Raw genomic sequence first — 13,575 nt, 5'->3', positions numbered from 1 at the left:
CCCACCCAAAGCCCGAGTATTCAGGCAGCTGTTACAGCACGGAGGTGCAGACAACTCTAAAGCATCCAGGCCAAGAAGCTCTTCCCGCAAGGGCAGCATAAAGTGAACGAGTTCAACAAACTGCTCCTTGCAGGTGCTTCCTCACACAACCAAGGACAACGTGGCTTTGGAGACAACCAGCTTGGCCTTTCCAAATGGCTGCTGGGAGTAAGGAGCCAACCTCGCAGCGGTGTTTGGAGGCGGCCTGACCTCGCTCCCACACATACACTAAGGCAAGTATGATTTCACCAGCTCTTAGTGAAAAATCCCACCTCTATACTTCTCTGAAAATTTCAGCTGAGCTAGACACTTTGAAGATTGCCCAAGGCTGGAGTTATTTCTCCACTTGGCCATCTAACCACACTTGGCCAGGGAACAATTTTGGGCTTGGAATGACTTACTGCATTCAGGCAGCCACTCCTTGTCATGCCAGTTGTCCAACACCGAGACCAGCTGTAGGATGAAATTCACAGTAACAGCAGCTCACCCTTCCAAATGAAATGCCAATCTTTCGATGCAGTGCTTTCCAGGGCAGTCACCAACCCCACCTTTGCCGTGTTTAGCTCAAAGGGATTGCTGGGAACAGAGCACAGACTGGCACCATGTCAGCTACTCAGGGGTTAGTCCAGCAAGTGCTTTCACCTTAAATGGCCTTGCAAAACAACCACCACCAGACAAAAATAACCAAACTGCGATCATGGAGATGCAAATCAAGAGCAGCATTTAATTTGTGGGGTGCAGTACAGTTGGAATCAAGGAGACCTTATGCAGCAGCAGGTCTCCAGCTATCTGCTCCAGTGGTTCATCTGCCAGAAGGACCTTCCATCAGTGAGAGGAAGAGTACGGCACGATACACCAGGAAACAGCATCTCCAAGAGAGGGACGCAGCCGGGAAGGGAACTGCTCTGCCTTCTGCACTTCAGTCTGAACCACAGAACTGTAGCCAAGCACACACACGCTGCACTGGTCCCAGCATCACCTGGAAGGGGACAGTGCACTGGGGGGCTTGGGGTCACTCCTGATGTCTCTGACACCAGACTTTTCTATGTTTTCCTAGAAAGCACTTTCAAGGAAACATTCAGGTTGTTGATGTACCAGAGCCACACTTTCAGACAAAGAGATGCCCAGTCAAGTTTCTTGGATCTAGGCTATGCCAGAAGGGTTAAGACAGGAGTGCTGAAGACTGGTTGAAGATACTTCATAATCATAGCAAGCAACTAAACACCACAGAGGTCCATCCCTCAGGAGAACGAAGTTGCTGTGCAGTCTCAGCCAGAGTTTAGATGAAGGTCAGTGGGCTGGGATGATTCTTCCAGAGGTCTCCTCTGTACAGCTTCCAGCAGCCGGGCAGGAGAAACACTGTGAACCTGCTGTCAACAAGAGAAGGACACAGCAGGGAGAAGTGCTGTCAAGAAGCTGAAAAAGAGGAGTGCTGAAACTGCTCCCATTACAGCACAGCTAAATGGAGACCTGGAGTACGTGCTGGAGAAATTAATTTTCCTCCTCAGTATACCTACAGAAGCAGCTATGTTCTCAGCTCTGTCCCTACACAACAGGCAAGAGGAAAATCTCCTTTATCCCTTAACAACCTTTGAAAGGCCAAAACTAACCAGAAGTGCTTTTGAATAGTCCTGTGGCAAACAAAGAGGTGGAACACCACCAAATAAGTGCCTCTAATTTTCAAGCATTTGTTTCTGTTGTCTTCCAGTCGCACAAACGTAGCGAAGAGCTGGAAGCTCCTGTTTGCTCCAGCTCCAGCTGCGCATCAGTCCCCAGTCAGAGGGGGCTGGGAGGTTCCCAGAAACGAGCGGGGCCCAAACGGCTGCTGCCCTGCAGGGTCCCACGGGGCAGGGCTGCCGCCCGCGGCTCTGCCGGCTCCAGCGAGCACCTGCTGCACCGGCAGCAGCTGGAACAGCGCTTCCTACACAAGCAACCATTCCCCAGGTGCCAGGGTTAGTGTCTTCAGCATGATCAGACCAAGAATGAATCCAGTCTTCAGACAGGGATGTAAAGCTGCTCTGTTTCTATTACTGTCCCAGACATCCAGAAGACATGGGATGCCTATGAGATGACAGCAGACAAGCTTCCTGCCAACAAGCCACAGTCCCAAGATGATGAAAACAACTTTGCATTAAAGCAGTGATAGGAAAAAGAAGTCCAACTCCCTTTCGGCAATAGATTCAGTTCTTCTATTTTTCTAACTGTAACCAAGATGCACAGTACAGCTGAGGAAACAAAACAGTACCAAGTTATTTTGGATACTGTTTTGCAAACAAATGCATGTCCAGTTATCTAACTGCAGGAACATTACTATGAGCAGGCTCTGAGAGGGAACAGCAGAGTGCTCACAGGTTCTCCAACTGCAAGCGCTGAGCAGCTCACACCATGTCCATCAGGAAATTTCTGTGACTCTACAATGCCAGCAGCTTATGCTGGAATAATTAGTGAAGTGCCATCTCCCTTAGGTACCATGGGACTATCCCCTCCTACTCTAGCCACTAACATAGACACAACCATGAGGACAGTTAGAGGAGGTATTCCACAGCTGTTAATTACATTAATTGTCAAGAGATCTGACTCAACTGCTACAGAGCCTGGTGCAAGCTGGGCCTCCTACTCCCTGTAGCAGAGATGTCTCATCCTTGGGGAAAGGGTGTAACAAAAGAAGTGAGTCACCTCACACACAGGAGGCCACCACTGACATAATTATACCAGGACAGCCTCCTGATTTTGGTATGATCTGTCTGCCCTGGCAGGCTTCACACTAGGGAGTCAGTACTTTGAGTGCTTTAAAAAGTTGCATACAGCTCACTCTGGAACCAAGGAGCAATACATGAAAACAAGGACTTTGAACAACATTAATGGTGGGGTCTTCTGCACAAGTTAACATAACAAGCATTCACATGTACGAGATCCATGAACAGAAGACCACAATCAATACCTGAGATCAAAGGAAACACTGGATATAGAAGCACAGTATGAGATGGGCAGCAGAAGGAATATTAACTCAGTCAAACTGTGCTCACCGCTCCCCACTGTGACACGAGTGCCACAGCAACAGAGCCAAGGGATGGCTGGGGAGCTCAGAGCCGAGAACAGAAAAAGCAGGGACTGAGAGGCAGGCCAGCGAGCCAGAGCCCTTCTCACCTTCCAGGGGTTCACGGTTCCCCCCGCGCTGGCTGCTGAGCTTGGGTGGTTACACAGCATCACAGGATCGGGGGTTTATTAACATCCACCTAACCAAGTGGAGGACAGGAGAGCCACATAATGTGTGGTTTCTCTAAGTCTGGAAACCAAGCATGTGGCAATTTGCAGTACAAATATTAGTACTCTGTTAAATTAAGTACCACCTTTCCCAAGAGCCAGGATCGCATCTCACCGAAACGCAGCACACACTCCAAACCCGCTGTCCCACAGGACATGTCTCAGACAGCACAGTCTTGAGTGACAGCTCTAGAAGCGCTCCCTGCTCAAAATTAAGGTAGATAGTTCAAATGCTATGGCAACACAGAAGGAAATGCCTAGATACAGCCCTTTCAGGTGTTTTGAATGAGCTGGTACATTTTGCACAAAAGCATCACTACACCCAAGCTCTGCAGACAATCAGATGTGTACACAAACGCGACTTCAGGAAGCAGTCAAGAATGCATTGGGAAGTTGAGTACCACCACCAAAACTAAAACAACCCTTCAGTTTGTCTTAAGGACTCCCGCCTGATCTTTCTCTTTGCTTTCTCTGCAGTGATTTGGAAGTACAAGCAGGATCCAAGGGAAATTTTAACACAGTAGGAATTCACACAATCACTGGAAGCCTGGTGTTACCAGATTGCTACTTTTTTCATCAGAGAGTTACATCGCAGGATGTTCTGGCCTTTGCCTGTCCAGCCCTCCTCCTTACTGCACGTAGCACTGAACACAGCTAAAAGCACAACAGCATTTGAAGCTAGAGATGGGTTCCGGTAAGCAAACCATCCTGCAGTTATCAGAGAATGCTCTCAGGAATCTGACTAACAAGAGCACTGCTTTATTCAGTATCCCTTGCCAGAAAAAATAAATTTACCTTAGGCTTTCGTGCCTCAAAACACGAAAGTTATTCGACACTTCCTTTAGATTTCACATATACATACACATATTAGTTTCTATCAAGTACATTCGTGTGAGAACAATGTATTGCAAACAGCAATGGCACTAGGGGGATTGGACTAGATGATCTTTTGAGGTCCCTTCCAATCCCTAACATTCTGTGATTCTGTGATTCTGTGTAAACAATTGCTTCTGAAGCTTTAAAGCTACCAGCCCGGCTGCGGTGGGCAGTGAGCCCAACTCTACCTGCCATGTCCCACTGTCATTTTGAGTGTTCAGCCCCTTGACAGAGGGAGGTTGACCTGTTAGCTCCAGGGAACAAAATGACAAACTGAACCCAAGAGCAAAACAGGCAAACCCCAAACTCTGGAGGGACATTATACTTCAAAAAACCCCAAACCACAACTAAGCCTAAGTTTCACTACATTAAGATGACCCAGCTGCCCTCCTTGCCATCCCCATTCCACTCACTGCTAAGAATGCTGCAGACATCTGTGCAGCCTAACAAAGTGAGCAACAAGCACTTGCTGCCTCTCAAGGCAAGAAATACAACCACAACCCACAAACAGTTCAGCAACTGCGCTCCAAAGAGCATGTGTACAGCTAAAATCACAGCACTTGGACTTGGTCATTTCCAGTATCTTTGAGAACAGTGGCCCAGCTTTTCATGCCTTGGTACCCGTCAGGCTACGAAGTACCAATTCAGATGTGTTATTAAGCATCCTGCTTCCTAGATATATTTACCAATACTTCAAAAATTAGACCTCCTATTCAGAGACTCCTTACTAAGGAAACCCAACTTGGTTGTTTTCTCAGTAAGACTTCACCATAAAGCCAACTAAGAAAGTTATCCATAAACCTCACCCATAAGAGGAAAAAAGAACTCCATCTTTATTTTTTAGACATTTGAACATGCAGAAACTGTGCAGAGACACCAGAGTTCCCATATGCACAAGTTCCAGTGCAGAACATGCAAAGCTCCCTCCTTCAGCAGATACTGCTGGACCATTTCCTCCCCACATTTGCGATTGTAGCTATGTGAAAACCCTAGCTCTGATCTTCAATGCTTAGAGACGCAGGAAAACAGCAACCAAAGGACCAGTCCGCAGAGCTGAGAACAGCAGTCGGTGCTTCCCAGCAAGAGACTCCACTTACAGCCCAAGGATCCTGTTCACTGGACCCTGGGGCATTACATGGGACAAACTCCAAGCCAATGCAGCCATAAGCAGCTGCACTCAATCCAGAGCAGTGCTGAATTTGGCTTGGACCAGCCGTGATACGGATGAACAGGCTCGGGGAACCTCAGTACCAGAGGCCAGTTGAACAGCATCCACTGCCCCTTCAAATATGAACGGCTGTACAGTAACTTGAAGCCACGAGTGTGGACAGAGCAGACAGAACATACGACCACGGGTCTGCCCATGTCACAGCACAGTGCACACAGGCATTTCCTACACCAGCACAGACCAGCTCCCTCCTGCAGGCATTCACTCTCCCTTAAAACCTCAAAAGACTTGGAAAACCTGGGCAAGGTCTTAAGTACAAGTTGCGGCTTCTGGGGACACTTACTGCAGGAGGCTACACTGCCACTATGGCCAGGTATGCAGGTTTTAAACTTACAAGCCATTTGCAAACTTCTTGCAATCCTGCAAACAGGATTAAGCACCAGCCAGTTTTAACGCTCTTTACATTAAATTGACAGTTCAACTTTCAGCACCAGGAGGAGTTCAGATCAAGAAATGCATCTGACAGTATTATTCCCTTCTATCTTTCAAGTTTCTCAGTGTTGCACAAACCACGGTGCAGCAAGTCTGCCCAAAATATGCAAATATCACTGACACAGAAGTGATTCACATCCTTGAAGTGCATCACTACTGGCTAGACAAGGAGACCTTTAAGCCTTGAAGCAGCCAAGTGCCACCCTTGTCCAGTTCTGTGTTTGCCCCACACCACATCAGTACGCAGTGCTGAGCCTGAGTGGAGGAAGTCCAGGCAATTACCTTCACTAAGGTACTTTTCTTCTGCTGAGGGGTTAGAAAAGAATGCATGAGACTTAAAAAGCAAATACATTTTTCTTTAAAGCAACCGGAAAGCCTTATCTTTCACTACTCACTGACCAGCAGTTACTAAGATGTGAAGAGACACCAATAAAAAAGTTCTGCTCTATCATTCTGAACATGAGGCTTCCAGACATTCTTAAGTAACTTCACTTTTAGTGATGTCACCTGCCAGCTCCACATCACCTGCTTTTGTCTATAATAGTTTGCTTTGAGCACAAATCCGTATTTTACTGACCTCCATCGCTGGGTGATGTTTGCAGGAGCTCTGTTTACCTTTGAACAAGGATACATGGCCATTGCTGCTACAGGATCAGGCGGCTCTAGTTTCGAAGTCTTTATCAGAGATCACACAAAACAACTTGATTTTCATCTCCAGGTCCTGGCTTGCAGCATGCAAGCTGTTGACTTACAATCTGAACAAGCACTTCATGTCACAACCCTTAACAAGCTGCTGCTGAAAGAATGTCTGAAACTTCAGTGCTGGAGAGATGCTCTGACGAACTTGCACCAATTTTCACTACCTTACCTTTCAGGCAGGAATGCCATTTCCCTTAACATCTCAGATATATTTCACAGATTTATTCTGCAAAATGTTTTAGTGCCCACTCACTCTTGCCTTTTAAGTTTGGATACTGCTTACCATCCTGTCAGTGACAGTGTTCTACGAAGACATCTTTTAAAACTTGTTTGAATGACAGGTATGTGCCCTTATGTTGGAATTTCAGAGAACTCAGTAGAATACCTCATTAATCTGCAGGATACTAGGTTTTATGGTTCTGTTCCCACCCTCACGTACTGAGCCTACCTTGGGCTAGCACCTCAGTTTTTCTTTCTGCAAGTGCATCAATTGTTATAGATGCCACCATGCCAATCTGAGGAATTCAGGAAACCTACAAGTACTGCAGGAATGGGTTTGACGGGGCGGGGAGAGGACACCATCCAATGCATCTCCAAGGTTGAAGCATCTGCACTGACGCCCGAGGTGTAGCCGTGCAGGTGGGAGCAGGTAAGAGGCTGCAGAGCAGGAGGGCGGGCTGGTGCACAGGCATTCGCAGAGCTGTGACAGCAGGGGTCTCTGCCCCTCCTGTGACCTCCTGCTCCCCAAAGCAGCACAGCGCTGAGCTGGCTTTCCTGCCGCTTTCTAACAGCGGCCACGGAAGAACAAAGCAGAAAGCAGGAGATGCCCAGAGATGTGTGACAGCCCACTCCAGAGCTGGGTGACCCCGTTCCTCACCAGCAAGAGTTACCTGCTAGAAGACCAAGGCAAGGAGAGGAGCATCCAGGCTCCCCCAGCCATCACTGGCATAAGAACAGAGCAACGGAGAATAGCAGATCATGGACTCATCCACAGAATTATCCCCAGTTAACCCCCTGGGGCACAACCGAGTCTAGGGGATAGGGAACTCCATGCAGAGTCTTACTCCTAAAGAATAAGCCATTTCACAGCAACTTGTTGGGGTTAACTGTGTTTAGACAAGCCCATGAGTAAGGACAGGACTAGTTTCCTTCTAGGAAGCAATCCACTCGTGGCCTTTAATGGAAATCTCCAAATACTTTGGAATTAGCTGTTTTGCTGTCTTAAGGGAAACTTCATCTTACCCTTCCCATAGATGAGGTAGTTTTCTACACACTGAAAATTGAAGGCACGCTAAAAATACAGCTAAACTTAAAAGCCACACATAATTTGTAGATGAGCTTTTAACTTTTTTCCTGAATGACATCTGCGTGCAAACTGTAGTCCTAAACATTTTCAATCTTAAACCTTTATGCATCCATTTTCTCCTCTGTAGTAACTATAGTGTTACAAGTCAGAGTCAAGTAGCCTTGGTGTGGGTTGCTCCACAGCTCTTGTAGCAATCAGGACAGATGTGACCAACATCAGAAGAGAACCAAAACATTTCCTACCCTCTACGGCTTTTAATCAAGGTTGCTTAAAAAGCAAGTTTTAGCATCTTTGGTCAGACAGCTAGCTATTTGAAGATCAACAGCACTACAAATTGACTTGATTCAAATGCAATTGGCCTTCCAGTCACATTTGCCTCCTAAACAGGATACTCACCAAGGGTTCCAAGGGAACAGACAAGGTGAAAAACAATCTTCATGCTATGAGCTGCTCCAGCCTCTCATCTTAAATACCCAGCAATTCAGGAAATAAATCAGAAAAAGAGGAGGAGTCTGTCAGCAGAACTGCTAAAAAGTTTTAATCCTTTCAGGAAAACAGCCAGAAATTTCTCATACTGAAAAAGCCACCTTGTTTCAGCTTTCATGTTATGTGAAATTTTATCCCTTTTGTCTGAATACAAGGCTGCTTAGAACAAGCAAAGCACAAGGGAGAAGATGTACTATTGTGCTTGCCAAGCCCTGACAGATGACACCCCAGAGCAGCCCAAGCCAAACCAAGCAGGTGCAGCAGGAGAACCCCCCTGGTCTCACCCCAGAGCTCCAGATACACCCCACACAGAGGGAAAAACCAGCACGTCCCCCTCCCTAATATCAGACTAATGCAAAGTTACAGATCACACGCTTCTGTGATAGCTATGACAAAGCCCCTTTATCAAAAAGGACAAATGACTGGAAAGCATTAGGTACCTGTTTGCCAGGTCAGGCAGTGAAGACCATCCTGCCTGCCATTAATCAAGAGGAGATTAGTTAATAATTGAGTAGGCTGTTACAGCTCAAGACACAGTACCAAGTACACTGTGCCACACTCTCAGCCAGACTCCTTACCATAAAATGCATAAAGCTGAGAACGCATGGAAGAGATCACAGAGAACAGAACACTCTCACACAACAGTCTCTGCAGTGACAAGTCATGGCATTTCAGGAAATAAGAACAAAGTTCCCAGCATTTTGGCAAAGAGCAAAATTAAGCCATGAAGGAAGCCCAGTTCTCTGCTACGTTACAATCTCCACTAAGCTCACACATGAGGGCATACAAGTCAAATCCTGCTGGCTTCCATGATCTCATCACACAGCTCTCAGCAGCCCAGCTATCCCATTATGTGCCTAAGTATTCCCACAGTGCAAACAGGCATCTCGGAAAGGCAAGTGACCCCAAAAAGTTCATCAAACTGCCTCCCCAGTGATACAACAGCTTTTTTGACTGATGTCAGGGCTAGCAAGACAAGCTCAGCATACCTGCTACCCAGCCACAAGCAGCACCAAGCCCATCACGCTGTGACTGGAATGCAGCCTAGTGGGTACTTGGGTTTTTACTATCAGAAATGTTTGTTAACATGGCTCAAGTGAAGCAGCGCAGTAATACTGGGAAACTTTGGGCATCCTGCCATTCATTTATTTTAAGTAAGTGAGCTCAACAACAGACATGGCAATGCGGGCAGTTTCAAGAAAGTGGTTATATTACACCTCTTTTGCCATCACTACTGAAGCAACAGCCTTAAAAATCGGAGTTGTAATTCAGGCTCATGTGAAAGCTCTGAACCTTACCTGAAACCTATTGAGCTGTTCTGCTTTCTCCTCCCAGCTGTTGATTACTGGAGTGGATGGGATGATGGGGAATATTAACAACTGCCTCCCAGCCACTCTTCAGTGATGACATAGCTCGCAACATCATGATTGTCTCCATGGTGACACAGCAACACAACTGAATCTGAACAGGAGGAGGCCAATTGGAACAAGAAAGCTCTTTTGTGGTTGGAACCATAGTAATGGACAGAAATAAGAGAAGTTGTTCTAGAAAGGACATCATTCCAACATTAAAAACCTTGCTTTTAGTTTGCCAGGTGAACATAAAACCCCCAAATCACGGCTAAGTATAAAAAAGCCCCTCCAGACTGGAAAACCCATGATATCATTAGCCTTTCTCCCAGCTCTAAAGAACACTGGGCCCAGCTTGCATCAGAGAGCACATTTTTCCTCTCCCCTCATGTCAAGTTCTCCCTTCCCTCCCTGCCCACATGCTCAGAAGGCTCCTCAGCCCATCACACTCAAGCAAACCCTCCCAAGTGCCTTTCAACTTGCTACAATTCGCATGCACGCGCGTGTGGGGGGAACATACAAAGAAATCAAACCAAGGCCTCCCATCCATAGTGACTCATGCCAGCTAAGATTCCGCCTTCAAGGATGAAGCACACTCAGGATTTGAAATTGATAATGTGAACAAGACCTGGAGCCTTTCAGTATCTACATCATGTTGTTTTCAACCTCCAAATCAATGAGACACACAGGAGCACACTCTTCTAGCGTAAGTTAAATTGTCCCAGTGCTGTTGGTGGCATGATAAGATAAATCTGACTCTGACTGATCCCCACTCTACAGTGCATGTTCGTCAGGAAGCACTTGCTGCAGTCCCAGAGACAAGGCAACTGCTCAAGGGGCCAGGAGCAACACAAAGCCAGCAGGAAGCCCCCAGGGAGGAGCAGCTGTTTAGAGTGTACCACAATCCAGCTTTAAGCCTTAGGCACCTCCTCTTTGTCTATAGATTCAGCTCATTAAATACTAGCTACATTCAGGAGTACATTCACAGCATTTTTCTTTTCTCAAGCAAGCCTAGCTGCTGCAGCAGTCCATGCATAAGCTTAGGGTATACTTTCCAAGAAAGCAAGCTTGGCGGTATACATGCACCACAGCAAAAACTCAGGCCAGCTGGTGTGAGGAGAGCTGCACCCACCACAGCAGCTCAAGCACAGTTACTGAACGCGCTCGTGACTGGTGGCCAGACCTTCAAGGGTACCGCTGCTGCCCAGAGCTGCGGCGAGCGGCCCTGTTCCGTGCCCCTCCGGCAATTCGATGGGAGACACGTCACCCTTGGCAGGGGAAGCGGAGCACACGGGTCCCTAGTACCGGCTTGTGGAGGCTGCGCACTAATCAGGTTATCTGCTGTTTTGCGACTAAAACGCTAAGTGAGCCAGATTAAAACTGACACTGAAAAGCATCACACCATAAGAATTAGCATAAAATATGTTTAACAGGTACCCTCGACTACTGCAACAGACACAGTTCTCAGTCATAATCCAGCCAAGTGAGAGCCTTTGTGCACAACACTTTTACCAGCTCCTACCTCATTCTGGTAAAGTTATTTCACATGCAACAGCAGGACTTAAGGCATTAACAGTGACCAGAGTTCCTGCTAGGATTCACCCAGCCATTAAAAACAAGGCATCCTGTGGCACACTTCTGAGAAACGGGACAACGGGACTTCCTCGAGCCGTTGTCACCTGTGAACGCAGTTTGTTCACACAGCAGATGCACACAGGACAGCACCTGATCAGCTCCAGTTTTCACGAGCCAGAGTTCTGCCCTTCAGAAAGGTTCTAGCTCATTCTTCTTTAGTTCATTCCGGCCTCAGCATTCCTAGTGTGTGAACTTGTCCACCCAGAACTGCAATCCCATCCACATGCTGTCTGAACACACACCGTCACCCACGCCAAAGCATGCTGGCTAACAGAGCAAGAGCCAGAAGAGAGCAGAAAGCACGATAAAGCATGAACCAGGCCTTGCAGCACTGGAAAAACACACTAGCTCCAGAAGGGAAAGAAATCTGAGAGAAGCAGAAATAACAACTTTGGAAATAACCAGCCTCTGAAGTTATTTTTAGAGCTGTTTCCCCCAGCACCCAAGATATTCAGAGCCCTTGAAAAAAAATAAAAGGTACGCACACAAGTAGCAGTGCCAGAAGAAAACAGTCAGTGCTTCAAAGCCTAGTGCTGCCACAGCACCAGCAACCTGAAAGGCTGGCCCAGTTCTGGCCTTTGATTCGAAGCGGCCTCATCAGCGTGAGCTCTGCTTTGCTGCAGCACAGCGAGCTCAGAACCGTGCCACAGGAGCCGGGGCTGCTCTGCCAGGGCTGAGCACAGCGCTTTGAAGAGGGGAAAAGACAGACAGCACTTTCAGCCTTGCTTTTTAAAGCTTGCGATTATTTAACACCCAAGATGACAGGTTAGGGGGAGCTTCCTCCACTGCCCCTCAGCTCAGCCACCTCCCCGCCAGGCCGGGCGCCGGGGGAACTCACGGGCACGCCGGCACCGCTGCAGTCCCCGGGCAGCGGCTCCAGGCGCCGGCCGCGGCGTCCCCGCTCACACCGGCACAAGCCCCAGAGGGGCTGCGGGAGGCCAGCGCTCAGAGCTGGGCTCGCTAACCGAGGCAACGGCGGAGGCCGGGCGGCCTGCGGCCCAGCGCTGCCCGGGGCAGGCGGCCCCGCGGCCCGCCCTGCGCAGGCCCCGGCCCCGCCGCTCCCCCCGCCCTACGGCTGCTGCGAAGAGCGGCGGCCGCAAAGCGCGGGCCGGGCCGGGGCCGCCATCCGCCCCGCTCCGGGGGAGGCCCCGCGGCGGAGCCGGGCTCCTCAGCCGCCCCGCACTGCCCGGGCCGGGCCGGGGCCCCCGGGCAGAGCCAGCGGCGCTGGAGCCGCGCGGCACCGAGTCGCCCCAAAGGCTTCCGCGGGAGCGGCACGGGCCGCCTCCGGTCCATGCGGCCGGGAGGCGCTTCGCAGGCTCTGGGCATCTCCCGGCCCACGGACGGCTCCCGTTCGCTGCCCCCAGGGAGCTCACACTCGAGAGGCGCCGCCTCCCTTTTCAGCTCTCCGGCCTGCAGATTTCTTCAGTCCCGATGCCACATCGACATCGTCCCCTGAAGCATCGCAAAACCGAATTAAAGCATCACACAGCTGAACGGCCAGAAATCCGGGATACCTCCCAGCCGATGGCCACGCAGTGACCGGGGGGCACGGGCCTGTCGGACACGCGTGCCCGTCACAAGCACAACTCGCACCGCGGACAGAACAGCGTTGGTGTCAGCAGTTAACGAGCAAGACAACTGAAGACAGATACCCATACAAGCTTTTTGTTCCCCTTCCCCCACAGACCCGACTTCCACCCATCAGCCTGAGTCAGTATTTGATTTGAGCAAGAACGACTCCTGTGAGAGAGCGGGGCTGTACGAGCCAGCTTTGGCAGCCTCTGCTTAGCAACCCAGAGCATTTTGCAGCACTCATCTCCAGTAAGCACGTTAACAGAGCAGCGATAAAAGCTAATGTGCAGCATAATACCACTATTAGCAGCGGCAGCCTCCAGAATGCCCTAGAAGATTGCAGGGTGACAGTGAGATGCAGACACCGGAGCCTGGTGCGAAGAGCAAAAGCCAACAGCACCAGTGCCATGGCCAAGGCAACGCATCTCCGCTTCCCAGCATGCAGGACTTCCCTGCTCAAGGCACTGCTTGTGGCAGACTGCAAACCTGAGGGTCACTGAAACTCAATGCTTTCAAATCAAAGTAGCTATTTTGTCCAAGACCAGAGGCTCGGGAGGTGCAAGCACTGTCCAACACCTTTTTATTTCCCAGGGAAGAGAATAAGCATCTGTTCAGGCACTGAAAAAAGTTCTCCAGCTCTGTTCTGCTAGTACCTATCACCGCAAATCCACCTTCCCTCCTGGAAAGTC

At 49.1% G+C, this 13,575-nt stretch overlaps 1 protein-coding gene across 5 annotated transcripts in view; it reads right to left on the bottom strand.

Moving 5' to 3' along the window:
- DLGAP4 (DLG associated protein 4) overlaps window positions 1–13,575 on the bottom strand; it is a 67,752-nt gene that overhangs the window by 24,812 nt on the left and 29,365 nt on the right. The window contains exon 1 of one of the 5 annotated variants that reach the window (XM_065645638.1): window positions 8,241–8,304. The exons of the other annotated variants lie outside the window; for them this stretch is intronic. Coding sequence (XP_065501710.1) covers window positions 8,241–8,283 — 43 coding nt within the window. The 5' untranslated portion in view covers window positions 8,284–8,304. Of the gene's footprint in view, window positions 1–8,240; window positions 8,305–13,575 lie in introns of those variants that run through there. 5 annotated transcript variants of the gene reach the window in all.

The sequence above is a fragment of the Caloenas nicobarica genome, chromosome 15 (genome assembly GCF_036013445.1).
Source record: "Caloenas nicobarica isolate bCalNic1 chromosome 15, bCalNic1.hap1, whole genome shotgun sequence".
NCBI classification, from domain to species: domain Eukaryota; kingdom Metazoa; phylum Chordata; class Aves; order Columbiformes; family Columbidae; genus Caloenas; species Caloenas nicobarica.
Note: the sequence above shows the minus strand (reverse complement) of the source record. Positions and strands in the feature narration are given on the sequence as shown.